Source organism: Canis aureus, chromosome 7 (genome assembly GCF_053574225.1).
Source record: "Canis aureus isolate CA01 chromosome 7, VMU_Caureus_v.1.0, whole genome shotgun sequence".
Taxonomy (NCBI): Eukaryota; Metazoa; Chordata; class Mammalia; order Carnivora; family Canidae; genus Canis; species Canis aureus.
The window spans coordinates 35,830,438-35,856,205 of NC_135617.1; the positions used below are offsets into that span (position 1 = coordinate 35,830,438).

Genomic DNA, 25,768 nt, shown 5'->3' on the forward strand with positions numbered 1-25,768 from the left:
ACGGGATCACATTTTTAGTCTAATAGTCTCAGAGCCAAGAAACACTTCCTTTTAATTGAATCACATCCTTTATCATCACTAAACGATTGCACATGTACATGGCCTTAACATTTATTACTGGTTTTATTTTGGGGGAACATGTAAGCTTCTGGAGATTATGTGATTTATTTGATTTCAGGGGAGGAATTTGGAAGTGTAAAAACTATTAGAAGTAGGGAAGGAGAAATTAAAACCTTAAACCATATGACTTATGATTTCATACCCCTGACATTGGAAATGAAGTATATTTAGTAAGATTCATTCTCTTTAAATTACATTCATAGATACAATGTTTATCACTCTATAAAATTATGTAATTTTATAATCATCTTTGTGTTTAGAAAAAATTAGGATATTAACAGTTATTAACAGTATGGGATGAAAGACCATTGGGCAATTTCTCAGACTTTTGTGCCCTTAGCAGATTGTAAATAATCTGTTAAGGACTTACATAATGGATATCTCGTGTTTGTTCTTTTGATGTTTCCCAAATTTTTTCTCTTCTCATATGCAGCCAGATTATTATGAATGGATTCTAATACTACTGATAATGAGATTATTGTACAAAGATTTAAAATATTCTCTATTTCTGGTGAGAAGTCCTTATTAATTAATTAATTAATCAATTATGTTTTATCCAACAGGGATCTACATCCAAATGGACTCCCTTCTTCATACACGATTATATTATTGTTCAGACTTCTCCCAGAAACTCCCACTGACCCTTTTGCAATTTGGCAAATCACAGATAGGGACTACAAACCACAAGTTGGAGTGATTGCAGATCGTAAGGATTGTTATCTTATTTTAAGGCACATGCATACATATTTTTGATTATGTTTTCTCTTTACTTCTTTTTAATAACCTTCTGACTATATACATATATATTTACTTGATATATACTTTTGTGTTTAAAATTTTAAAAATATATCAGTAAATATCCTAATTACATTTTATCTCAACCTAAATGATTGACTATTTTAGAAATCTCTCTAACAAGAATTATTTGTTAATACTTTCAACATAAAGCATACCATGCTTGTGATTTAGTAACAATTATGTGTTGGTTACAGCTTCTAGCAAGACATTGTCATTCTTTAACAAGGATATAAGAGGTGAGGTGCAAACTGTTACATTTGACACAGATGAAGTGAAGACATTATTCTATGGAAGTTTTCACAAGGTAAAAACATAAAATTATCTGGTTATTTATAGAAAAAATATGACTTAAAAATTTAAACCAATTTGTTATTTGTTAAAATGTCATGTTAAATTGGTAGAAACATAGCTGTCTTTTAAAAACAATCTTATTTTAGAGAATTTGATTAATTTCAAGATATTTAAAATAAAACAATAATTCTAATAAAGAGATAAATGGTACCAACATTTTCAATGCTTATATTTTTTCAAAATGTGAGTCATGTAGTATATATAGTATTGTATGCTTATTTTTTCTACCTACCATTTTATTTTCTTTATGTCCTTTCATTTCAAAAGCTTAATTTTTGTGGATTGTATTTTATTTGATAAAATTATTCTTTTACAGAGCACAGTAAGCTGCTTCTGCTTGCTTATTCGTTGACAAGTTACAAACATGCTAGTCCAAAAGTTATGATTATTAATAATTAGTATAAATATTTATAAGATTAACTTTTCAATGAACACACATAAATTCTCTAAAATTATTAGGAGTTCTAAGATGCATTCTTAGGGGATTGTTTATTCTTGTTGATCTTCATTAATTTTTTGTATAATCAACATCGGAGGATAACACAAACTTTATATCACATTTCTAAAGAATGATTAACTGACAAGCACTAAAGTTGAGAGCTTAGAAATGAAAAGAACTGTCTAGTTCAGGAATGGACTTTCTAATGGTATTCCTTCATCCATTGGATTGAATTAACAGGAGGAATACCATTTGGGTAACAGTATGGCACTCAGAAAATTAGTCCCTGTGCACAGAAGACAAATATTTCCAGTTCAGTCTGATTCTCAAGTGAAAATCAGACTTTCCTGTGCTTGAGTAGTTTAGCTAGATTTCTTGTAGATTCTATTCCTGAGAATCTTGGTTTCTTTCCAGAATGTTTTTCTTATTGATCAATCATTCTTCCTAAGGATCGCAAGGGACTCTCTCCTCATGGAGCTCAAAGCGGCTTCAATGTGAACATTAATGAGAAGAAAAAAAAAAAAACAATGAAGGAAAAACAAATGTCTCTGAGTATAATGGCATATCTACTTAACAGTTTACAGATTTCCATGATGAAGTACAGTAAAATAAATGCCTCACTGGGAAAGCAAATTCTAGTTTGACAAATATTAGCCTCAACTGCTTCTTATCTGATAATAGATGTTGAATTTGGCTAAATTCTCATGAACTTTTTTGGCTCATTGATATACCCATTAAACTTATATTTGAGTACTTGCTAAAAAGAACTATTTTATTTTTCCTTCTATACCATTGAATATATTAGAGACTAAGTCTTCTGTGAACCAACTGATAACCACTTAAAAACTATTATTTTTAAATTTTCAACTTTCATCAAATACTTCATTTTACTTAAGGGAAAAAAGGCAGTATTTTGCAGAGGTCTATAGTGACAGTCATTAATTACAAATCATGACAATTTGTTTGACATTTCCTTCTTTGCTTGCCTTGAAGAAGGGAGTCCCTTTGGATGTAGATCTCTGTTGGATAAAACATAATTGATTAATCAATTAATAAGGACTTCTCACCAGAAATAGAACACAAGTTTTTAGGTTTTATGTAATGCCTCTTCTTTTTCCTTCAGATAAGCTCTGTTTCCTCAAAGTTCTACCTTCTTTTTTCATCAGACCTTTCTTTTTTTAGTTTCTCCTCTACTTTTTCACTATGCTCTTTTTCGTCTTCCATTTCTCTACCCCATTCTTTTAACCTATTCTCATTGATCTCATCAGTTCAAGAACCAAGTTCAGGCACTATTGTCTTTTTACATTCTTTACTGATCCAAAGATTCAAACACTTTTCTTTCATTTTCCATCTAATTTGGGAACTAAACTTCTTTAGTCTTTTGGATAAGATGGAGTGGTACCCTGATAGCAGGAAATTAATGAAAATGACATGCAGGGGGCTCTTGGGAGAGAGGGTGGATAGGTTAAAAGAACTTAAATAGGGAATAGAAGACAGCTGTTGCTCCTTAAAGATTCTCTTAAGGACAAACTTTTGTGTCTCTGTTCCATTTCTGTTCCAAGTGAGAAGTTTATAAGAAGAAGCAAAAATGGATTAGATGAAAAATAAAGATTTAGGGAATGGCAGAGCTTGGGAAGGGAGATGAGTTGATAAGAGTGTTCCTATTGTTTAGTACTTTTCTGTGACCAAAAATGTTTCACAGCTGGAAAATAGGCCCTAAGTACTTGGAACAGTCCACTCTGAATGTTTTATACATGATTTTGAAATTGATGAAACATATTGAAGAGATTGTAGCAAACTATGTTTTTAGCATGAGTTTCTTTATGGGTACTATTGACTGACATTTGCAATAGTTTTGTTACAAATTAAACTTTTTGATTTTGAAATAATTTTGGGAGGTACTATGATTTTTCAAATACTTTGTGAATTTTTGGCCCTGAGATTGTTCATACAGGAGCCAACAAATAGTTATTTTATTTTTAGCTGGATGTGGAGCCCAATGTAGGACTTGAACTCAAGACCCTGAGATTAAGACCTGAGCTGAGATAGAGAGTGGATGCTTAACCAATTGAGTGACCCAAGCCCCCCAAGTTTTAGTTCTTATTAGATAATAAATATCTTGGGAATGCATATGTAATGTTCTTGAACTCAGTATTAGAAGATTGTTCTGGAAAAATTTAAAATTTATTTTTAGTAAACTATGATCATTTTTATATAAAAGCAATCCATATGTAATTCAGACTTACAACTTAGAGATGTACCAAATTAGCATTTTGCTGGTGATTGTATATGGGAAAAATATTTACTGTTTAAAGACATTTCCAGAGATTATCTTTATCCTTATTGACTCAAAACGTTTAAGAGAATTTCTGTTCCTTTTAACTTAGAGCCAAACTTTTCATAGTAATCATCAAGTACTTACTTGAGTATTTGTGCTGTGATAAGTGGAAACGATGTCATGACTATAACTCAAAGATTACCTGCAGCCATTCCTTACATTGTTGAAATACAAATGTTTTGTTAACCATCTATCTAATAGATTTAAATTGCTGAGTGTCCTCAATATCAGATAAGAAATAAATCAACATAAGATTCTTTCCTTATAAGGAAATAGAATCTTGTATCTATTGATTACGAGAACTGAATCTCTGTAGAAGATGTGTGCTAATTCTTTACTATGTTAGGAATCTGTATGATGTGCAAGTTCTTTTTTTTTTTTTTAAGATTTTATTAATTTATTCATGAGCGACACAGAAAGAGAGGCCGAGACACAGGCAGTGGTAGGAGAAGCAGGCTCCATGCAAGGAGCACAATGTGGGACTCGACGCCGGGAATCAGGGATCATGCCCTGAGCCAAAGGCAGATGCTCAACTGCTGAGCCACTCAGGCATCCCTGTGCAAGTTCTTTTTGACTGAGATTAGGGAATAGCAAATTAAAAATGGAATTTAGCAAAATCAGTGGAAAACATTTGAGGCTTCTTTCTACTGAGTATAATATATTGATAATTTCTTAACTTGTATATGAATAGTTCTTTATAGTTAATGGAGTCATCACATCTACTACTCATCTTTAGTCATCTCAGGAAAAGTACCCATGGGAAAATAGGAAATTATGCATGTATATGTGGATGAAGACTCATTTAATTTGATGCTGTTAATAAATGACATTGATGTTGCAGCCTAATGCTTGGATTTTTAGTCTAGGACTTGATTTGGGTTAAGAGTAACATAAAGAACATATTTTTTAACCTGTGATTTGACATATGCAGAAGGTAGCCAAATTTTTTCTGGGTAGAAATTTTGTAATGGGAACAAATGATCTTTTTAGGTTCATATCGTAGTGACCTCAAAAAGTGTTAAGATTTACATCGACTGCTATGAAATTATAGAAAAAGATATCAAGGAAGCTGGAAATATTACAACTGATGGTTATGAAATTCTTGGAAAACTTCTTAAAGGGGAAAGAAAATCAGCCACAGTAAGTAACATATTTTTTTCCTTGATACTTGGGGTTAAGATTGAAATAGCATTTCAAAAATAACCAATGAGTTGTTGTTGTTTTTTTTTTTGTTATTCTCAGTGAGTTTTAAATTGTCAAATTTCTTAGACTGAAACATTGAAAAAGTTACATTGAGGAAATATGCTACTGACAGAACATAATAATGTGCTTGACTGCTAGAAACAAAATAAGATGTCAAAGCACCAGAGAACATCATTTAGTCATCTTGAAACAGGATCAAGTTGGAGAGTACAACACAAATAATTGCCAGGATAATCAGTGAAATCTAAAATTGCTCATTTTCTGTTCTTCAAAGATAGCAATTGTTAATACAAATTTTTGCAATCAAGACATTAAGCATTTATTACCTAATGACACAGACACGGGCTGTTGTCCTAGAGCCTATGCTCTCTCACAGAAGAGTCTGCCTCAGAAGGAAGATCAGTGTAGTGGGATAGCCAGCTGACTGACCATATTACTCATAATTTGCAGTAGCTCAAGCTTGAGGCAGGAGCATGCCAACCATATTTACAATGCTATGTAGTAAGAAAAATTTTAATGTAGAATTTTCACTTTATCAAGCTAATTAAGTTCTTATTAAATATCAATCAATCATAATATTGTTCTAAAAGCAAGATTAACATCTTTGGCTTCTATTATTATTATTTTTTAATTGCATTTATTTAATTTTCCTTTCTTCCCTGGACAGGATTTTCTTCTCTTAGATTCACAAGTGAAATTTTTATTCCACAATGTAGAAATAATTACTGCAAACTTTAAAATTGTGATTAACACCTGGAATTTTAATTTAATTAATTTTTAAAATTTTTTTAGAGATTAATAGAATAGTTAGTATGTTTAATCCTATAAATTAATAGTGATGATAATGATTACTAAGATTTATCAGCACTTTGCATGTTCCTTTTTGTTTATTGAAGTATAGGTAACACATAATGTTATGTTACTTTTAGGTGTACAACAGTGATTCAATAAGCTTATGCATAGACTTTTTATTGAAGATTGCATTTGCTCTTTAAAGAATAATTATAATAGGTTTATAAAATGATGGGTATATTCAAGCAATCTTTTCCTTTTCATCAAAGGAGCTTTGTTTTTAAAATGTAGAAAGATAGTATATACTATATTGAAATAGTTAAACTGAGAGTAATCATAAAAATTACTAACCAGCCCTCGGGTAAGAATTTATGAAAAGAAAAGCATCAGCTTTAGAATAAATAAGGAATTTCTAAAGCATTTTTCTGCAAGGATGGACTCTAAAAAGTTGATTTAAATGTGTATAGTCCTCAAATTCTTAATTAAATTAAGTCTTAATCCTAAATTAAAGAAATTAATATTCTCTTTAAAAAAACCACAGCTCTAATCAAGCATTTTATTTTAGCTACGGAAGTGAATCAGATGTGGGAATTTCACATATGCATTTTGCTTTAACTTCTCTTTCCCTTAGGCATAGGTTTTTATATTCTTTCCTTATGAAGTAAGGATCACGTTGTTCTCAAGGGTCTGAACCCTTGAGAGAGTCTTTGTGAGAAATTGACAAAGGTTAAAATGTGGAAAGGTTAATATAAAATGTTTTTCGTGCGTCTTTAGCTGATTTTGCTGTTGGTTGTTTGCAGTTCCAAATCCAGAGTTTCGATATTGTTTGCAGTCCGGTGTGGACCAGTAGAGACAGATGCTGTGATATTCCCTCTAGGGTAAGTAAAAGGGAATGGAATTGTGTCGTGGCCATAATAGTCCTCCCAGAATAAGGGATGTGGTTGCAGATGGTCAAGGAGAGGAAGTATCACTCAACAACTGAGTCTCCAGGATGGAGCTAAGGGACACACATTATGCACAAGCTCATCTGCTACCACAGCTCAGGCCAGTGACCCTACCTTCGAAAGCCAGGAATACACAAAACCACATCTGGAAATTCTCCCTAACGGCCAGAGTGGTTGTGTGTAGTTAGAAAAGTCCTGCTGAGTCAGCATGTTTGATAGATCTACTTATTACAGAGCCCTCCTACTGCTTGTAAAATATCGGGATTGTACAGAATAAAAACCATTACTTTCCTGGATACCTAGGGCTTATGGTAGACATAACTATATTACTTTGTGAGATGATAGTTTTCCCTCATTGTATCTATTTAAGTGGTAATAGTTACAAAGTTGAATGTGATGATGGATTGGATGCTTTGGGCAAGCAATGAGCTGCATGCATCCATGATGAATGTATGTTATTTATTCAACAAATAAATGAGCACCTTATTGAGCACCTTTATTATAAGCCAGATAGAATTTTATGTGTTTGGGTTATAGAAGTGAAAAGTGAATATTTTAGTGGAAGTTGTGTGTGTGTGTGTATGTGTGTGTGTTGTGGCGGAGAAAAGAATTAACAAGTAGATACATACTACAATACAAAGTAGAAAGCTCTATGATGCAGAACTAATCCGGGTGAAGAGATAGAGAACCAGGTAAATCCCATCAGCCCTCAGGGATAAGGTGGGGTAAGCGAGGCCTGATGAAGTGAAGGTGCAGACAATGTGGATAAGAGAGAAACAGCATTCCAGTCAGAGGGGACTGACTGTACATGCAAAGGCCCTAAGGTCACAAAGTGCCCTAAGTATCTGAGAAATATTCAGTAGGTCAGTGGGACTGGAGCAACATGAATGGGAGTGGCAGTGGTAGGCAGTGAGATGGACAAGGTGGTGCTAATTTGCAGAACATGTACGGCCTTGTAGCCCATGGAAAGGATTTTAGATTTTACTCCGAATGAAATGGTATTGATACCTGAAATACTCAGTGTTTCTCTAACAGGATTCAACATAAGACTATTTGTAATAATAAATACAAATTATTTCTTCAGGTTGAGAAATAGATTTCCTTGTGTATGTAAGGTAAGTGGGGGGTGAAGGATTGGAAGTCATTTTGCTCTCAACTCATAGGTAAATATTCTTTTTCAAAATTTCAGAGAGATGAAGCAAAATGCCCTGCTCTTCCAAATGCTTGCACATGTACACAGGACAGCGTTGGACCTCCAGGTCCACCGGGCCCTGCGGTAAGGGAACTGCAATAGTCCTAGTTTTTCCATAGGTCTCTGGAGGGATCGTTTTGCCAATATATAGTGGATAAAATGTTTCCAGCCATCAGTATTTTCTAGGACAGAACAAGCTAAATTGCAGACCATTTTTTTATGGTATGTTTCAAGATCAAAAAAATGGAATAAACCAAGAATAAAATTTAAACACATTTGAACACATTTCATGTAGGAATGAATGATACTGGCTAGTATTCAGGAGCTTTGCTCTTACAGATGTGAATCTGGGTTTCCATCTATAATCATATGATTTTGAAAATTTCTTACACCTCCTAAAAGCTTCTTGTATGTATGTAATGGAGCCATGGTTGAGAGGCTGATACAGAACAACTTATTTAGAATCTAGGATATATAGACCTTATATAGTAGACATATCATAAGAATAACATGCAAGAAGGGAAATTTATATATGTGATGTATTATAAACTCTGGGTGAAAATATAGGGGTTTGGAATAATTTGAGGAAGAAGTCTATGACCAGGTCTATTCATGGGGGAGGGGAGACCAAGAAAGCGCAAGGCACACCATTGTAGATTGCAGTGATAGACTTCATTTATCAGCGTGGAACCCCTTGATTGTGTCAATCTAGCATCTAACCTGGTGGTTTTGTGGAGTGGAAGGGTACCTCTAAGGTCTACTAGCCTCCTTCAAGAAAATGGCTAATTAATGTAGGAAATGCTCAGAGATTCTCAGAACACCAAATTTTATCATACTTGTATCATAGCAAATAATGTAAATTGATTTTAGGTTAATTACAAATTAGCTCCTCATGTACAGAATCAAATGTCACTGGAATTACCTTCATTTATTTATTTATTTTTTATTAACAGTGACTTACCTTATTTATATTTGTAATCATAAAATTATATCCTGGGTATGACTTAGATGTTTTTGAGAAGTAAGGATTTTTCCCCCCTCTAATTATAAGGTAATATTATTGGATGTCACTGTCATATTTATTTCCTTTTTGTTCAGTGAACTCTGAATTCCTGTTATTAAAGTATACATTCTGAAATTCTGAGAGAATCAAGATACTCTACTTTTTGCATGTTATTTTCTCTGAAGAATGCGTTCGTATAATTCCAAAACAGAATTTTCTCCTTACTGTATTTAAGTAATGCTTGTTTTTTCCATTAAAGCTCAATTTCAAATAGACTTCAAAACTTGCTAATGATTAAGAAAAGTTCAGAATGTAAAAGTGAGATACTTAAAATGTACTAGGGTTCAAAATTCTCTTTCCCCATATTTGTATGACATGTAATATTCACTTGAATATTTTGTAAGTAACTAAAGAAGTATTGATTGCCTGGAGAATACACTGCTTCTTGAAGTAATTTCTATATATCAATGTCTCCCTACTTTCCTTATTTTTACCCTGAAATGTGTTGTTACTATGTATTTTAGGGAGGACCTGGTGCTAAAGGTCCCAGAGGTGAAAGAGGAATCAGCGGGGCAGTTGTAAGTATATTTTAGAGTGCATTTAAAATTCCATGTATATGTTGAAGTCTGATTGTTAAAATTTCCACTAATGGGATATGTGAGCTTGAGCAAATTAGTGCAAGTGTAGTGTGCTTTAGGAATATAAATACTTACGTCTTGTCTCTGGTTGTCAAAATGATGGATTAGACCAGCCAGAGAAAGAATTGTCCAAGGCAGCTCACTCCTGTAGGAATTACAATGTAGGAAATCTGCCCAAGAACCTAAGGGTTCTGCTGCAACGTGGAGCCACAGAGCATAACTCAGACATCAGTTGGAAGACCCACAGGGAGCTGAGTCTCACTGGAAAGCTGGAGAGCTTCAGGAGCAGTTGTGCTGCTTTTTTTTCACCTGTCTCAGAGAAAGAGCTGAGTGGCCACGTATGCCACCTTTCTACCAGGTCCATACTGGTCTTCCATAAAACAACTCAAGTTTAATTAGGGAGGTCTATTATGAAGATAATGTGTACTTTTGGTCATAATATTACTAATGATAAGCTAACCCACTTAGGAAAGGGTGAGGCTGGGATGCTATCTCAGGTCCCTGACTCTCAAGTATGCACCTTTTCCACCTGGACATGTTGCAAAGAAGCTCTAGTTCCAGCACAGAGCATCTTCTTAGTGAATATCTGTTTTCTTGCTTCATTTATAAATGCATTAGTCCCAGAAATAAGCCCAAGTCAAAGAGAAATCAAGACTAGCTTACACTAAGTCAAATCCACTGAAATTCAAGCTTTGATCTCATATGAATTCATGAATATAAATACATGAATATATCATATTCAGTGTGTTTTACTTCTCTTAAGAATCTACTTCTAATGGGACTTTTGGAAATTTAAGTGCTTTTGAGAATTTATTGCCCTTTTCAAATGTTCTTTAGTGAGTAATAGAAGGAGGAAAGGAATGGCATTAATAAGTGCTTTTATAGGTATGTAGATTTCTAAAATGCATACAGAAGTGATTGATGTCTTAAAGTTATGATGATAGGCTTCTAATTGGGTATTATTAGCACTGGATGGTCATTACATGACTTTGTGGTTGTTTCTCTCTTATGTGTTTTAGGGGCCTCCTGGCCCTCGTGGAGATACAGGTCCTCCAGGCCCTCAGGGACCCCCAGGCCCCCAGGGACCCAACGGACTCTCTATTCCCGGAGAACAAGTAAGCTCAAAGGCTTTCTGTATTTCAGTGAGGATGGTGAATTAATATTAAGTTAAACTGGAATATTTTACTGTATTTTGCCAAACTCAAATGTTTTCTGAGAATTCAATAAGGTTTTTGTTGAGATAACTTCCCATGGCTATAATTTCAGATATGTAAATAGTGTATATAATAACTTATAAATGTGTAGATAAAATTATTGCCACTAACTTGACCTTTAAAAAGTCATAGGTAATGCATATATCCTCCAGCATCCTGTAAACTTTGAAATTACTTTCAGACTTGGTAGGCCTTGGCTAATATTGATAATCTTGAGGCAAGCTTGCATTGTTTATCTAGGTCATTACGTCCTTAAAAAAACCTTTTAAATAAAATGTTGACCTTTTGTTCCAAATGCGAATCTGAAGTTATAAAAGGTGTTTTACCCTTTAAGACTGATATTTTATTTAACTACTACCATTTTTTCTATACCTTAAAATAAACAAAAAAATATAGTATATAAATAAGAATTTGATACCTGCATAGTCTTAAAATCAAGTCTAAACTCCCGTCTAAGATACCTTAATAGAGGACAGATAAAATTTTTTTGACGCTTAGAGGAAAACAATAGATATCAGATATAGCTAGAAATGAGACATGTGGAGGGATAGGGCTTTCTCGCTCAAAAGGCTTGACTGAATCTACTTTTAGCTGCTTATGTCCAAAAGGAGTTTGGGAGCTTTTACCTATCTTATTACTATTATTAAATTAAATTTATCAGTTTTAATTAATTCAACTTTGCCTTTGTAACAAATGTCTTCTAGCATGTAGTTATAAAAACCAAAATTATGTTACAACATAATGTGCATTGACAATCTTTCTATTAAAATTAGCACCTAATTAAATATATTAAATAAAAAGAATAGTTTTTTCCCTTCAAATTTTATTTCCATGAAAATCCCTTATGTTAAACTATGTTCTTTTAAAGTAGGTATACCATTCCATAATTATGTAAAATTATCCTATAATATTATAAGAACACAGCACTTATAGTTTAAAAAGTGAGCATCAATCCAAAAAATGATTTATTCATCTACCTTCCAAAACGTGTTTACATTGGATTTATGAAGTGATGGAGATTTCAGAAGTGACTCATGTCTTCCCTTTTCACTTAATCTCTGTAAAATGCCTGAGGACTGTTTTCCCATTGCTGCCCTAGGGTCGCCAGGGGATGAAAGGTGATGCTGGAGAGCCAGGGCTTCCCGGCCGAACAGTGAGTTGTTCTTGAAGTTGTCTTTTCTTTCACTTGTCAAGGACTATTTGAAAAGTTGTCCCCCAAGTGCCCCAAAAGGTGAACCCAGGCGAAGCAGCAAAGCAGAAGCCAGCCTATGTGCTTCCCATGAATGACCACTTCATTCTGTGGTTATAGTTGTCACGTTTGTGCTGTTCAATTCAGGTGTCAGCTTATTGACAATCATGATTGTACTATATGGCTGGCACTGTACTTTGTTCTAGTTTCTGTTTCTTTTCAGAGCTCCCTGATATATTTTTTAAAACACTTTATTAATTTATTTGAGAGAGAGAGAGAGAGAGAGAGCCAGAGCATGCATGAATGCACAAGCAGGAGGAGGAGTGAAGGGAGAGGCGCAGGCTCCCTGCTGAGCAGGGAGCCCCATGTGGGGCTCTATTTGGGGACTCTGGGATCATAACTGACTGAGGCACCCAGGTGCCCCCACCCTTGAAAACTTTTTCAAACATTTGGGAGAATAAGACGTATCTTTTCTCATATAGGAACTATATTACAGCTTTTCATTTGTTTGCTTCCTTTTGTGTAGGGAACCCCAGGATTACCTGGCCCACCAGGACCAATGGGACCTCCAGGAGATAGAGTAAGTTTTCTGGGGCAGACTCTATTGATGTTGGATATGATACCACATTATTGCCTATTAATTAAGAACCCTCCACAATTCAGTTTGCATGGCTGGAAATTTAGGATTCACAGATCTTGTGGGAGTTTGCTGAAAAACTAGTATCAGTGGACCCCCTAACACAAGATCAATCTCAAGGTCTATGAAACAAAATGGTGGGACTTTCGGCAGGTCCTTGAAATTTTCATTTTGGGAATTAAAAAAAATATATCCTATTAGAAAAAAGTTCTTAAGAGGAGTTTTAGCTGATTGGAAAGAGATTCAAGAATCCGAACAAATTCTTTTAAATTCTAAGATAAATTTTTTTATAAGGCAGCTTTTATGTAACTCTGAGAGTAGTCAAAATTTCCATGGCATTTTCTATGAGGTCAGAACATCTTTCCTAACACATGTAGAATTCAAATTCCACTTTTACACCTTGAGGATGGGCTAGACAACTGGCGCTTAATAGGAATTTTGCTCATTTGTGGCAGCTTTCAGGTCCCTCTTGATTTATGATGGGATCAGTGCAGGAAACCTTATCTTTTCTAGGATAAGTAATGAGAAGCACAGTGAACATAATTTCTGTGTTCTATTCTACCTTACAGAAACATTTGGTTTCATAGGAAATGACGAATACTTTAATAAGAGATGTTAGTGTCATTGACTTTTCAGTATCTTAGGGTTCAGACAACAGCCCAAGAGTAGTCTATATTCTGACTAATCAAGTTAAACCTTGTGATTAGCAGCAGGATCTGAGAGAGCTAGCACTGGAATAGCTGTCACTAAGACACTCATTTGCTTACTTAAATACCTCTGAGACATTGGGCAGAAGAGGAAGGTATTCAGTTGGAGCAAATATCTGCCCAGATAATACCAAATGGTGGATGATATGCCAGTGAACTTTGTTTGCCTACTTCTGAGTTTGGGGGAGAGAGAAGTCAGAGAGAAAACTGTGATCTTTAGAAATCTATGACTTGGAGGGGGTACTTATATAATACATTCTTCTGACTCTTTTGAGACTGGCACTTCAGTTTTTTTGAATTCTTATTTTACAATAAAAGACAATAGTAAGATTGCAGAGGTAACAAGTCAGTCTCTTCAGTGAGCAAACAAAACCAAAGGCACTGCAATCAAGAAGTGATGATGGGCTGATGCACTTGGTGTTCTTGTTATGGAAGTCTTGTTGGACTCATCATGTCCAGCCAGTGTGGGCTTTCTGCAGATACAGTAGGTCACTAGTGATGTCCCATCAACAGGCACTCCCTGAAGTGGTCAGGCAACCATTGGCATCATCACTGCTTCTCTGAAAAATGACAGAATGGGAAGGTTCTATGCTTTTTTGCTTTTTTGCTCTCAAACTCTAATCCGTGAATCCAACTTTGTGGTGAGGCCGCAAAGTCAGATCTCCCTGACTGAGAGTGAGATAACTTCTCAGGAAATCATTCCGCTGTTTCCCACCTAGCCTTTTTTTTTTTTTTTTAAATTTTGTTTATTTATTCATGAGAGAGAGAGAGAGAGAGAGAGAGAGAGAGAGGCAAAGGGAGAAGCAGGCTCCATGCAGGGAGCCCGATGTGGGACTTGATCCTGGGTCTCTAGGATCACACCCTGGGCCTAAGGCAGGCGCCAAACCGCTGAGCCACCCAGGCTGCCCAGCCCACCCAGCCTTATCCACCTACCTACCACTTTGTTTCCTACCATTAATGCTGAAATAGGGTGCACAGCTGATAGAACATAAACAACTTTGTCAAGTTAGATAGATAGACTTTGGTATAGGCATCTTGGCTAGAATAAAAAAAACGGAAAGAAAGAAACTTGAACTCTGTGGTAGAAGAGAAGAGAAGAAAGCTTAGGAGACCAAGCTTAAGGACCACAGTGAGGAAGGAAGAAGACTTGTTACCAAGATGGAGTTGGTAGGAATTGGATGCATGGGTTGTCTTTAGCATAGATGATTTTCAAAATGAGGCACGGCTTTGGCGACCTTTAGAAAAAAACAAAAGAACTGCACCTATAGGTATTGAATACATGTGTATCTTTGAAAACAACCATAGGTCTTCTCAGCCAGCCTCACATAGGGGGAAGCAGCAATAACCACTCCAGCTTTGATAAAGGAGAATAAAATAAAATTATAGCAGAAAGTTCTGCAGATAGCTCGGTGGGCAGACCTTCTGTGGACATCAGAATAAAATCCTCTTCACCCCAACTCAGATGTATGTTTCTTCTAAAATAAAATGGTTGATCAGACCTAAGTGTTCATGGATGGACAATTTTTATATATAAAACATTAAAAAAGAAGGAAATCTCTAAAAAAGAAGGAAATCCTGTCATTCACAACAGCATGGATTAAGCTTGAACCTGGATGACATTATAGTAAGTGAAATAAGCCAAGCTCTGAAAGAGAAATATTGCATGATCTCACTTATGTATGGGATCTAAGAAAAGTTGAACTCATGGGGACAAAAAGTAGAATGGTGGTTGCCATGGGCAGAGACGAGGGGGATACAGAGAGATGGTTAAAGGTGTAAAGTTCCAGTTGTTATGTAGGATGAATGAGCCTGGGAGATCTAATGCATAGCATGACGACTATAGTTAATAATACTATATAGTACACTTGGAATTCGCCAATAGAGTAGATCTTTAAATGTTCTCACTGCATTCAAAAATGATAACTATATGAGGCAATGCATATGTCAATTATCTTGGTTGTGGTAATCATTTCACAGAGTCTACGTATATCAAAACACCATGTTGTGCACCATAAGTATATACAGCTTTTATTTGTCAATTATACTTCAATAAAGCGGGGGGAGGGGAAAGAAAGTGATTGATCAGAAAGTTCTTAAGCTGACTGAAGGAGGATTATTCAGAAATATAATGCTCACGTAAACTAACAAATAAACAAAGAGTGACCTATATAGACATTGGAGAAATTTAGGTGGAAGAAATGCAATTCAAGCTGTCTAAGCAATTCTACCAAGATCATTTTTGCTTCTCAAGTGGCTCTCAGAAGCGGTGTTGATGTAACATCAGATGAACTTGGAGTCTGTTTTTTGTTAAGCAGGCCTGGATCTCCCAGAAACAGTCTTTATCTGTTTAAGTGTCTGGAAAAAAAATGGGGGGTGGTGGCCGTGGAATATTTCTAACACTATTTTAAAGAAATAATTTAAACTTCCTCTGTTGTAAAATCAATGGAACCATGGATATTTAATGCAGGCAGTTATCCAAATGCTCTTGATTTTTGCTAGAATCCAAGAATATGGATGAAATTATCACTCCTATTCCCTGTAGAAACTGAGACAAAAATCTCCTTTGACAGAGGAATGCAAGAACTATAAAAAAGACCTGACTCAGAAATCCTCTGCTGAATTTCAGAGATCTCTCTGTTGGAATGAGTGCTAACTGGGTAGCAGAGTGACTCATTCTAGTTAGAGGTCATTTGGCACCGTACAGACGTAGGTCGTGAGAGCCACAGAGCAAGGCCACACAGCCAAGCATGGTGTTCCTGGGGCACATCTCTCTTCCTAGTCAACCTGACACCCATGCGGATCTGACCTTTCATGTGAGATGAGGAAAGATAAACACTGAAAACAATTAGCTGAGGATTTGAGGATTTTCTTTTGAGTGGAAGGCACTTAAGAGAACTTCCCCTTTTCTGGGGTTGGAATGTGGGAAGAAATGCCCCAGGAGTGGAGACACCAGTAGTCCTGCCCTTGGCTATCTGGCCATTGCTTAGGAAGCGAGGGAGTTTTTAATCAGGTAGTTGGCCTCTCCTTCATCTATTATGATACATGAGCTCTGGTCAGCAACATTTCTCTTCCTGCCACTTTGATGCTTTTGGGGCTAGTTTGTGGACATTGACTTTTCAGTATAAAGGGTTCGCCTTGCTCTAGGCTTCCTCACACTCGTACAAAAGCAAAAGCGAGCATCTTTATAGAGGAGTCTACCATCTTAGGAGAAGATTAGTTTGACTCTTAAAATGACTTTATTTATTACTATATAGCTATATAGATGAATAAGTATGGAAATTATTCATTAAAAGGCATAAAGTAAATTGGAAAGCATTTTTTGGGGGGGGTATATTGGTCTTCGTATTGGAAGGTTACTTGCAAGTGTGTACTTGACCCTTCACTCTGAGCAAGATCTTTTGCGTCTTTCCTTTTCACTCAGTTGTTATTTCACTAATCCATAATTAATTTTATGTTTACAATAGGGCTTTACTGGAAAAGATGGTGCAATGGGACCCAGGGGCCCCCCTGGGCCACCGGTAAGAAATGAATGAGTTCCATTGTTGTCTCCCCCCACCCAAACCCTTTCCCCATCTGCTAGGGAAAAGCCCAGTAGCCTGGCCTTTGGGAGACATTCCATCAGTGCTGTGGGGTACACTGTCCAGGGAGTGTTTTATTTTCCAAAATCAAAATGAGCTACAGAAAACTGTTGTGTTAGAATGCAGAATCTTTCTTTTTCATCAAATTATATTTGAAAAACAGAAAAACATCCCTGACTGAGTTGACCATTAGCTGGTTAGGTGCTCCATCCTTTCAACACCACATTGAGTGGTAGGGTTTTAAGACCTACTTGTTACTTTCTGTTCTAAAATTTTAAGAATCGGTGGTTTGTGATATTTCAATTTTAAGGATATTTATTACTGAGCACTATCAGTCATCACCTAAGTAGATCTTCTATTTTTTAAAAAATTTTTTAAAGTTTTTTTTTAAAATTTGTATTTATTTATGATAGTCACAGAGAGAAAGAGAGAGAGGCAGAGACATAGGCAGAGGGAGAAGCAGGCTCCAAGCACCAGGAGCCCAACAGGGGATTCGATCCCGGGTCTCCAGGATCGCGCCCTGGGCCAAAGGCAGGCGCTAAACCGCTGCGCCACCCAGGGATCCCCTAAGTAGATCTTCTAATTAAGATCTTTGGGGAAAATACTCAGCCAATGATTTGGAAAGTGGCATCAATATACTTGCATCTGAGGTGAGATAATAATGAACTTGTTTGAGGTGATGGATGCTCTTCATGTCTTGTGGTAGAATAGGAAGACTTGAGAGCATGTGTTAAAATAATTTTATTATTTATGCTCAATAGATATGTTCTCAGGTAGAGGAGAAGTTATGTGCATAGTAAACCTGCATTTTAAAGCTCTATTTACCACAGAGCCTACTTAATATTTGTATAATTGACAAAGTAAAGGATTAACTGTATAACAAAATTTGATGATTCCATTTTAAGGAAATTTTAGGCTTTAGAACATAAAATATTGGTTAGTAGCTATTATAAATATTCTATGAAAAATATGGGTGAGATTTTTAAAGCTGTGTTAAAAGCAACAGGGAGAAATTCTTTTGGTTTGGATGGGATGAAGAGTGCTGACATGATAGAACAAAGTGGAAATGTAGAGAAAGCACCAAAGAAAAAGTGAATTTCTAGGCTGTGAGAGGGACTCCCCGAAACAAGCGAAGACTGCCACAGTGGCTCCCGATTCAGCAGAAACCCAGCTACTCCGCAACCAAAGTTTTCACTCCTGTCTTTGGATGGGTTTTCTGGTTTTGTAATAGAAGTAAACTAAAAAAACAGGGATTCCTTTCTGCAAATTCATTTTGTAAGCAATTTGCTAGACTCGAAGTCTGTGAATTGTGAAACTGATCCTATGTATAGATTCTTTTCAAACGGTCTTAAAATATATTTTAGAACTAGACACCCCATAAGAGTAAGAATTTTTGAGGTATTTTTTCTTCATGCTGTCTTAAAATTTGGTTTTGCTCTTCCCTATCATATGCTGCTTCTGTGAAAGGCTTTTAAAGCTGGCCACGTTTGTTAGTTTACTTTAGATGGGATTTTTTTTTTCATTGTTCATTCCCTTTCTCAGCCTGGCTTGTGTGTTGCAGGGAAGCCCAGGCTCCCCAGGAGTCACAGGACCAAGTGGGAAACCAGGAAAACCCGGAGACCATGGCAGACCAGTAAGTGGACAGATTGCGTGTGGAAAGTCATTTTCCTGTGGTCATAAATAACGAGGGTGCTGCAAGGCTTTGGCCGATTTATGTTATCTCTGCCGTAATGGGTTTGAAGCATTTGTTGAAACTATGCTAAACCCACGGATTTAACTTGGTACTGGTTCTAAAGTTTTTCTCTCTGAGTTATAATATTCTGGGTTGAAAATTGTGGTCATAGGGTTTCTTTAAAAGGAGAATGGGATTTTGAGCCAAGACACATATTTCTGCACTGTATAAACACTCAAGGCTGGGTCAGCAGAATGATTCTTTTTATTTAGGAGTGGTATGCTGCTTAAGATAGAAAAAATACATGATGGTGGTGCATGGCGCCTCCGGCCATAGTTTGCAGATGCTAACCTTCCTGAAGGTCAGCCAGCCACACATTCACTTATTTCTCTTTCATTGAGGATGCTAGAATAGTAGTCCTAGTATTGAAAGGATTTTTCTAATCCACTACTTAACTTTTTTATACTCCCCTGCTCCAACTTACATACAGTTTAACTTCTTTCAGTCAGATGGTTTGGTTAGAGTAATAGTTATATGGCATTATGTGCGTGTGGGGTTTTAAGGTTAGTCTCTCCAAAACTGAAGTTGAAGTTCCAAAAATTACAGATCCAGAAGTATTTATAATGACTGTTGAGCATCATATTCTTCTTTACAGCCTTTTTCTCATTTGCGGATGAAGTGTGAAAGTATTTTCAGCAGTTTATTTGTCCGAGTTGAATTCTAAAAGATAAAAATTTACCTTGAAGATAATGAAGCCCAAACATTAGCAATGACACAGATCCATCAGGGCTGTTCTCTGGACAGACCTCTTTTTTTTTTTTTTTTTTAAAGTATTGTCCAAGTTATATAAACCCAAGCTTAAAAGCTGTTTCATGTCAAAGAAACTTAGGGTCGAATCTTTATGTGACATGGCCTGCCTTCTATGTTTACATAAAATTAAGCAAGCAGCATAAAGATGAAAGGATTCCTGATATACTTTACAATCTGTGTGTGCCCTAGCACATGAATTTATTACTCTTTTCCTCAATGAATCATGGCAGAAACTTCACAAGAGCAGTTAAAAGCACATGAAGCTTTTCTACCCATTCACAATTCTGTTTCATTGGAGTCTGACTGAAATGGAGTCCCACATAAGAATATGCCTGATGTAGTTGATGACTGGAGCTAGAAACCTAAAAGAAACTTCTGGTTCTTTGACTTGAAATGTGATCTCTAGATACTGGCAGTAAAGATGGTTTCTATAAATCATCTATACTACGACAATCTCAGAGTGGCAGTAAATTAAAACACACACACACACACACACCAGGAACAATCTCAAAGTAGCAATAAATGTAGGAGAAAAAATTCATTGCAACTTACAGAAGGCTCCAAATAAATAATAATAGTGTTTTGATAAGAATCTAGTATTTTTGGCAAAGGGAGCACCAAACTTCAGTTTCTTATTACAATTTGGTAACGTTGATTTGGACTTTACCTACCCTCTTGCTCCCTTTATTTTCCTCCTCCTTCTAAGGTGGAAAATTGCTCCTTCTTTTCTTGTCTTACCTTTAATTTCTAAAACTAAAACTAGCAGATGGGCGTGTAACGGTCTTAGCAAAGAGCTGGGCTCCCACTGTTAGCTCATGTCATTAGCTATTGTAACCATTTGGTATCTTGTTAACTTGTAATACACGATGTTGTATGGTGATGTTTTAAGGAACTGCTTGTGGAATGTTCCTGACCATTTACTCAACACCTGCTTGTTTAGTGCCTAAATGTGCTAATCCGTGTTCCAGGGTCTGGGGATACAAAAAGTTTGTGTGAACAAGACAAAGTCTTGGTCCTCATGGAGATTCTGGGGGATGTAAACCAAAAATGTGTAAATAAACAATACAGTTTTTGGTGGTGTTGAGTGATAAGAAGAAAAAGGAAACAGAGTCAGGGGTTGGGGAATAATTGTGATAGTGAGAAGGTGACTATTTTAGACCTGGTAGTCAGGGAGCGCATCTGAGGAGCTGACACTGTAGTGAAGTGAGGGAGGAAGCTGTCTGAAGATCTGTGGGGAGAAGATTCCAGGTAGGAACAAAAGCCTCTAGTGAGGAATGAGTCTGGTTTGTGAAGGAACAGCAGAGAGGCCGGCATACCCTAAGTGGAGCGAGTTGAGGGGGAGAGGGCTAATAGACAAGGTCAGACAGCTGGGCAAGGTGATCATGTAGACCACCTAGCCGATGATAGGGAATTCTTATTTTATACTAAGTGTTATGGGAAGCCCTTAGAGGCTAAGGAGTGACGGAATCTCATTTCCCTTTAAAAAATATCACTCTGGCTTCTGGGTGGAAAATAGACTCCCTAGGGGCAAAATGGGAAAACAAGAAGACCAGTGAGGAAGATACTGGAGTTCAGTCAAAATTCTGGAGACTGTAAAAAGTGGTTTGGTTTGGGGTATTACCTGAGCATCGGGTTTGTCAATGGTTTAGATGTTCCTTCCATCATAGCAGTTGGCCGTCCAGAAACACATTATGGAAGGACAAAAACTTGCACTATAGAAGACTTTTTTAGAAAAAAAAAAAAAAAAAGACTTTTTTCGAGATCCTCTCATGGCCAGTGAGAGGCTTGACAGAGTAGGGACAAATATTCTGTGGCTGTGTTTAGATGTGGGACCTCAATTTGAATTGAATTATTTAGTAAGAGAGACACGATTCCTTTTATACCCAATGTACACACACACACACACACACACACACACACACTAATTGGAAGAAGTTAGAGATACATATTTAGTTAGGAAACTGACCAAAAGCCCACTGGTTCTTATTAGAACTGAAGCAAGATTAACCTCATGGATGATGTACAATAAGAAGCTGAGCTACCCAGCCACGGTGATGTAAAGGAAAGGTATCAAGGGCAATTTCTCATCCATATTTTAGTTCCAGGCTTAAATTGTGAACAGCATCATAAATATCTGCAGAGTACATAATTTATAAATGTGTGATCATAAAATTTACATCTCAGTACTAATTTGGAGGATATTTGCTTCTGAGACAGAGAGAGACAGAAAAAGGCAGAAAGATTCCCTTTTACAGACAAGCAAAATGTGAGTAACCTGGATATAAATATGTTGTGTCATTTTGTTAATCTGTTAGAAAGCAGAACTTGCTCTCTTTCATTGTCACCTGCCTTCATGAATCATTTTAGATCATGTTTGTCAGTTTCTCATCTATGAAATTCCTACATTTCAGGGTCCATCTGGATTGAAAGGAGAGAAAGGCGATAGAGTATGTATTTCTTAAAATCTGATTCACATTTATTTTGTGTGTTAAACATTGAAGTCTGAAACTATAGAAATAATATGCTAATGATTCTCATTGATTTAATTAACAAGGGAGACATTGCTTCCCAGAACATGATGCGAGCAGTTGCAAGACAAGTCTGTGAACAATTGATAAGTGGTAAAATTTCTTTTATTTTTAATGTATGAATGGTTTTTAAATTTATTGCAGGAAAATGCAGAGTTTGAGTCATAAAGTTTCTAAGATATATGGTTCTTTTTTAAAATTTATTTTATTTTTTAAGATTTTATTTATTTATTCATGAGAGACACAGAGAGAGAGGCAGAGACACACACAGGCAGAGGGAGAAGCAGGCTCCATGCAGGGACCCCGATGTGGGACTCGATCCCAGGTCTTCACCCTGAGCTGAAAGCAGCCACTTAACCGCTGAGCCACCTAGGCGTCCCTAAGATATATGCTTCTATTTCATTTCATTTCATTTCATTTCATTTCATTTCATTTCATTTCATTTCATTTTGTATTTTTATATATTATGAGTTTTGTATCTGGTTCAATAAAACTACTGATATTTTAATGACCATCATTAGATAAAGTAAGAATCCAAAGTAAAATAATAGTCTGTTTTCCTATACTAAATCTGATACAAAATCATATTTTGAAAGGGCTTTCGAATTTCCTTATTAGGATTTTCAGTGATCGTCATCTGGGTATATGTAGAAGCAGCAAACATTGGATTTTTAAAGTTATAAACTTTAAGTTATTCTATGACTTTAAAGAAGGAAGCCCATCAAGATTAATTTGATCACAGAAAGTACATTTTAATGGGGACCTTCTTATTGCCTTCTTATTTTTCACATATTCTTCCTTCTTATTCAATGAAGCCTACCATGTAATAAAGCTCAGTGCCCATGAACTGAGTATGGCCTTAAACTTGAGGTTCCCTCTTTCAGAAGTCTTAATAGTGTTTCTTCAAGTGTGATCCTGAGGAACACCTGCAATAGAATCACCTTGTTGAAAACGAGGGTTCCTGGGCCACACCTTAAGCATATTGAATCATTATCTTTGGAGATGAGGCCCAGAAATCGGTATTTTTCAATGGCTCCCACAGGCGATTCCAATTTATACTACAGCCTGATTATCATTCTTAGGTACACACAAAAATGGTATAATTCCTTAATTTGAGAAAGGTTCTCTTTTGAGTGACATCTTCTGGCAAACCACAGGGCTTTATATCAGAGCCATATTAAACTTTTACAACTCTTTTATGGTTTATAGTAATGTTGTCAGTATTATTGGTCAGTATTTTGTGGAGACAACTGTTTATCAGGGATCATTTTGTCCTGCACAGCTGGAGTGTTTTATTTTATTTTTAGGCTTCTAATTAGAATGTGTCCTGGAGGGGGAGGAATAGAGATGGATTTCACTAGGCACTAAGAGAAAAGATTTCACCATCTCATCCCTTCCTACTGGGTTTCTCATTAACAAGTCTTATTTCTGTTTGTAGGTCAGATGAGCAGATTCAATCAGATGCTGAATCAGATTCCGAATGATTATCACTCCAGTCGCAACCAACCAGGCCCACCAGGCCCCCCAGGCCCCCCTGGCAGCGCAGGAGCCAGAGGAGAACCAGGACCTGGGGGGCGACCAGGCTTCCCCGGCACTCCAGGGATGCAGGGACCCCCAGGTGAACGAGGTGGGTGTCTCCGGCTGCTATGCAGGGAAAAGGAAGGAGTTTGCAAGTGTGGGATTTGGGACAGGTTGAAAAGCACATGGAAGACTGAACTTGGCAAACTGCTTTAACTATTCTTGTTTGGACAGCCCCAGAAGAGCTGTGTGTCCATGAACCTGTCTTTTTATTTAGGCAGCCCCAGGCCATCAAGATCCATATCACAGAACACAGGAAGATTTTGTCAGGAGATCTCAGTAAAGATAATGCTATGTTCTGATTGTTGCTGTCATTGTTGATGGAGGAAACTGTATTTTGGCAAAATCACTCAGATGTTAAAATCTGATTAATTATTGTGACTGGCAAGAGTTGGGCACCAACTGAATGTACTAAAGAGCCCTACAGTTTTAGCTCCGAATTCTTTTGGTTCCTTTATTCAGGGCCTGGCATTGGTTTTACGTGTTTGTTTGGCTTTAATTTCATGGTAGATAAGTGTCATTGTAGGAAAAGAAGAAAAATAAGATTATTTGATTCCAGATGTGTCAGGACTCTGGGTGTTTGCTTTTGTTAAAGCAGCAGTTCATGTTCCGGAGAAGGCTTAGATGCTTCTGTAATTCTGATGGTTTGGATGCTATGCAATGATGGGGCTACCAAAGATAAGATACCTTTAAGATGTTTCTCAATGAGTTGTAACTATTTATTCAAGATCCTGTTCTTAATTACTGTTTCTAAAATATATATATATTAGACATGTTTGTTTTCTTCAAATAATTTTTCCCCTGACTTGTAGCCAGATTTGTTTCTTGGCTATGAATCTGGAATTACCCAAATGTCTAGAAAGAATTTGGCTTCAGGAGTGAACTTCTGTGAAAAATTAGGTTCTGCTTTCACTAAAAGAAGTGGATTACTTGAGTTAAGCATTACCAGTTAAGATGAAAACTACGTGTGTCCAGATCATTTTCTCCCTGTGCTTTCTCTTTTTGTCCTTGCTTAGGTTTGCCAGGAGAGAAAGGCGAAAGGGGTATTGGGTCACCAGGACCTCGAGGGCTGCCTGGCCCCCCAGGTATGTTTGCCAGGACATCAAATAAGTAAACAGCACAAGTACTGAGAGAGGATACAACCTCAAGAGATTCACCATCTCATCCTGTTAGCTCCAGGCATGCCTGCCATCATGAATATATTTTAGCAAGAAGTTCAGCTTGTATAACCTCCTCATTTTTATGTTCTCTTTGTTCAAAAAACTGTTTGAATACGTTCTATTAAGCAGTTACTAGAACTTTAATATATGAGGGTAGGAGTTTTAGTTACACAGAGGGTTGCTGTTTTTGTTTTAATGGAATTCCTCTTTGTTTTGTTTGGCCACATAGACTTTAAAGATGGTGTTATTTCCTGTTTCTTCTCATATTCTTCAAGAAGTTGCTAGCAGACAGAAAATATATCCTCGCTAAAAGCCTGACATGTTGCAAGATTTCATTCATAGTTTCTTTATTGATGTTTTGTAGAGAAATAATAGTCATCTAGTTGTTTTATGCATTTCATTTACTAGATTGAAAATGGATTTTTGTTTTTCTTCATTTTAAGATCCACGAGACCCTGGTAACCAAGGTCAGCCTTCGTGGTTAAATCTTTACATTTATGTTAACCATAAATAAGTATGGTTAAATCTTTACATTTATGTTAACCATAAATAAGTATAACTTGATCCAGAAATAATATTACTTCACGTAGTCTGGAGGTGTGGAGCAGGCACTCCCATGTTTTCCTGGCAGTCTCATGTGGTTAATATAGCCATTTCCTTCAGATAGCTTTATCTCTGTAAGAGTGGGAGCTTTCCAGGGAACTCATTGATATCTTTAGTTTGGCTTAATTCTTGGCAAGTCCAATTTTCTTTGGATAAAATCGTTAAAGTCGTTGTATATCTATCATTAACTCTTGATGGATGATGACTGGTAAGAAAGTTCCACACTGCTTCATACCAGTGATCTTTTAAGGAAATATTTTCTTACCATACCCTA

General features: G+C 36.4%; 1 protein-coding gene across 3 annotated transcripts in view; it reads left to right on the forward strand.

Moving 5' to 3' along the window:
• The window catches only part of COL12A1 (collagen type XII alpha 1 chain), a 116,774-nt gene that overhangs the window by 87,474 nt on the left and 3,532 nt on the right, over window positions 1–25,768 (forward strand). For all 3 annotated transcript variants that reach the window (XM_077903348.1, XM_077903349.1, XM_077903350.1), the window contains 15 exons: window positions 684–826; window positions 1,113–1,222; window positions 5,037–5,186; window positions 6,842–6,919; window positions 8,175–8,261; window positions 9,705–9,758; window positions 10,838–10,933; window positions 12,132–12,185; window positions 12,748–12,801; window positions 17,030–17,083; window positions 18,705–18,776; window positions 22,037–22,072; window positions 22,180–22,246; window positions 23,592–23,780; window positions 24,748–24,816. In XM_077903348.1, the coding sequence (XP_077759474.1) occupies window positions 684–826; window positions 1,113–1,222; window positions 5,037–5,186; window positions 6,842–6,919; window positions 8,175–8,261; window positions 9,705–9,758; window positions 10,838–10,933; window positions 12,132–12,185; window positions 12,748–12,801; window positions 17,030–17,083; window positions 18,705–18,776; window positions 22,037–22,072; window positions 22,180–22,246; window positions 23,592–23,780; window positions 24,748–24,816 (1,313 nt within the window). The remainder of the gene's footprint in view (window positions 1–683; window positions 827–1,112; window positions 1,223–5,036; window positions 5,187–6,841; window positions 6,920–8,174; window positions 8,262–9,704; window positions 9,759–10,837; window positions 10,934–12,131; window positions 12,186–12,747; window positions 12,802–17,029; window positions 17,084–18,704; window positions 18,777–22,036; window positions 22,073–22,179; window positions 22,247–23,591; window positions 23,781–24,747; window positions 24,817–25,768) is intronic.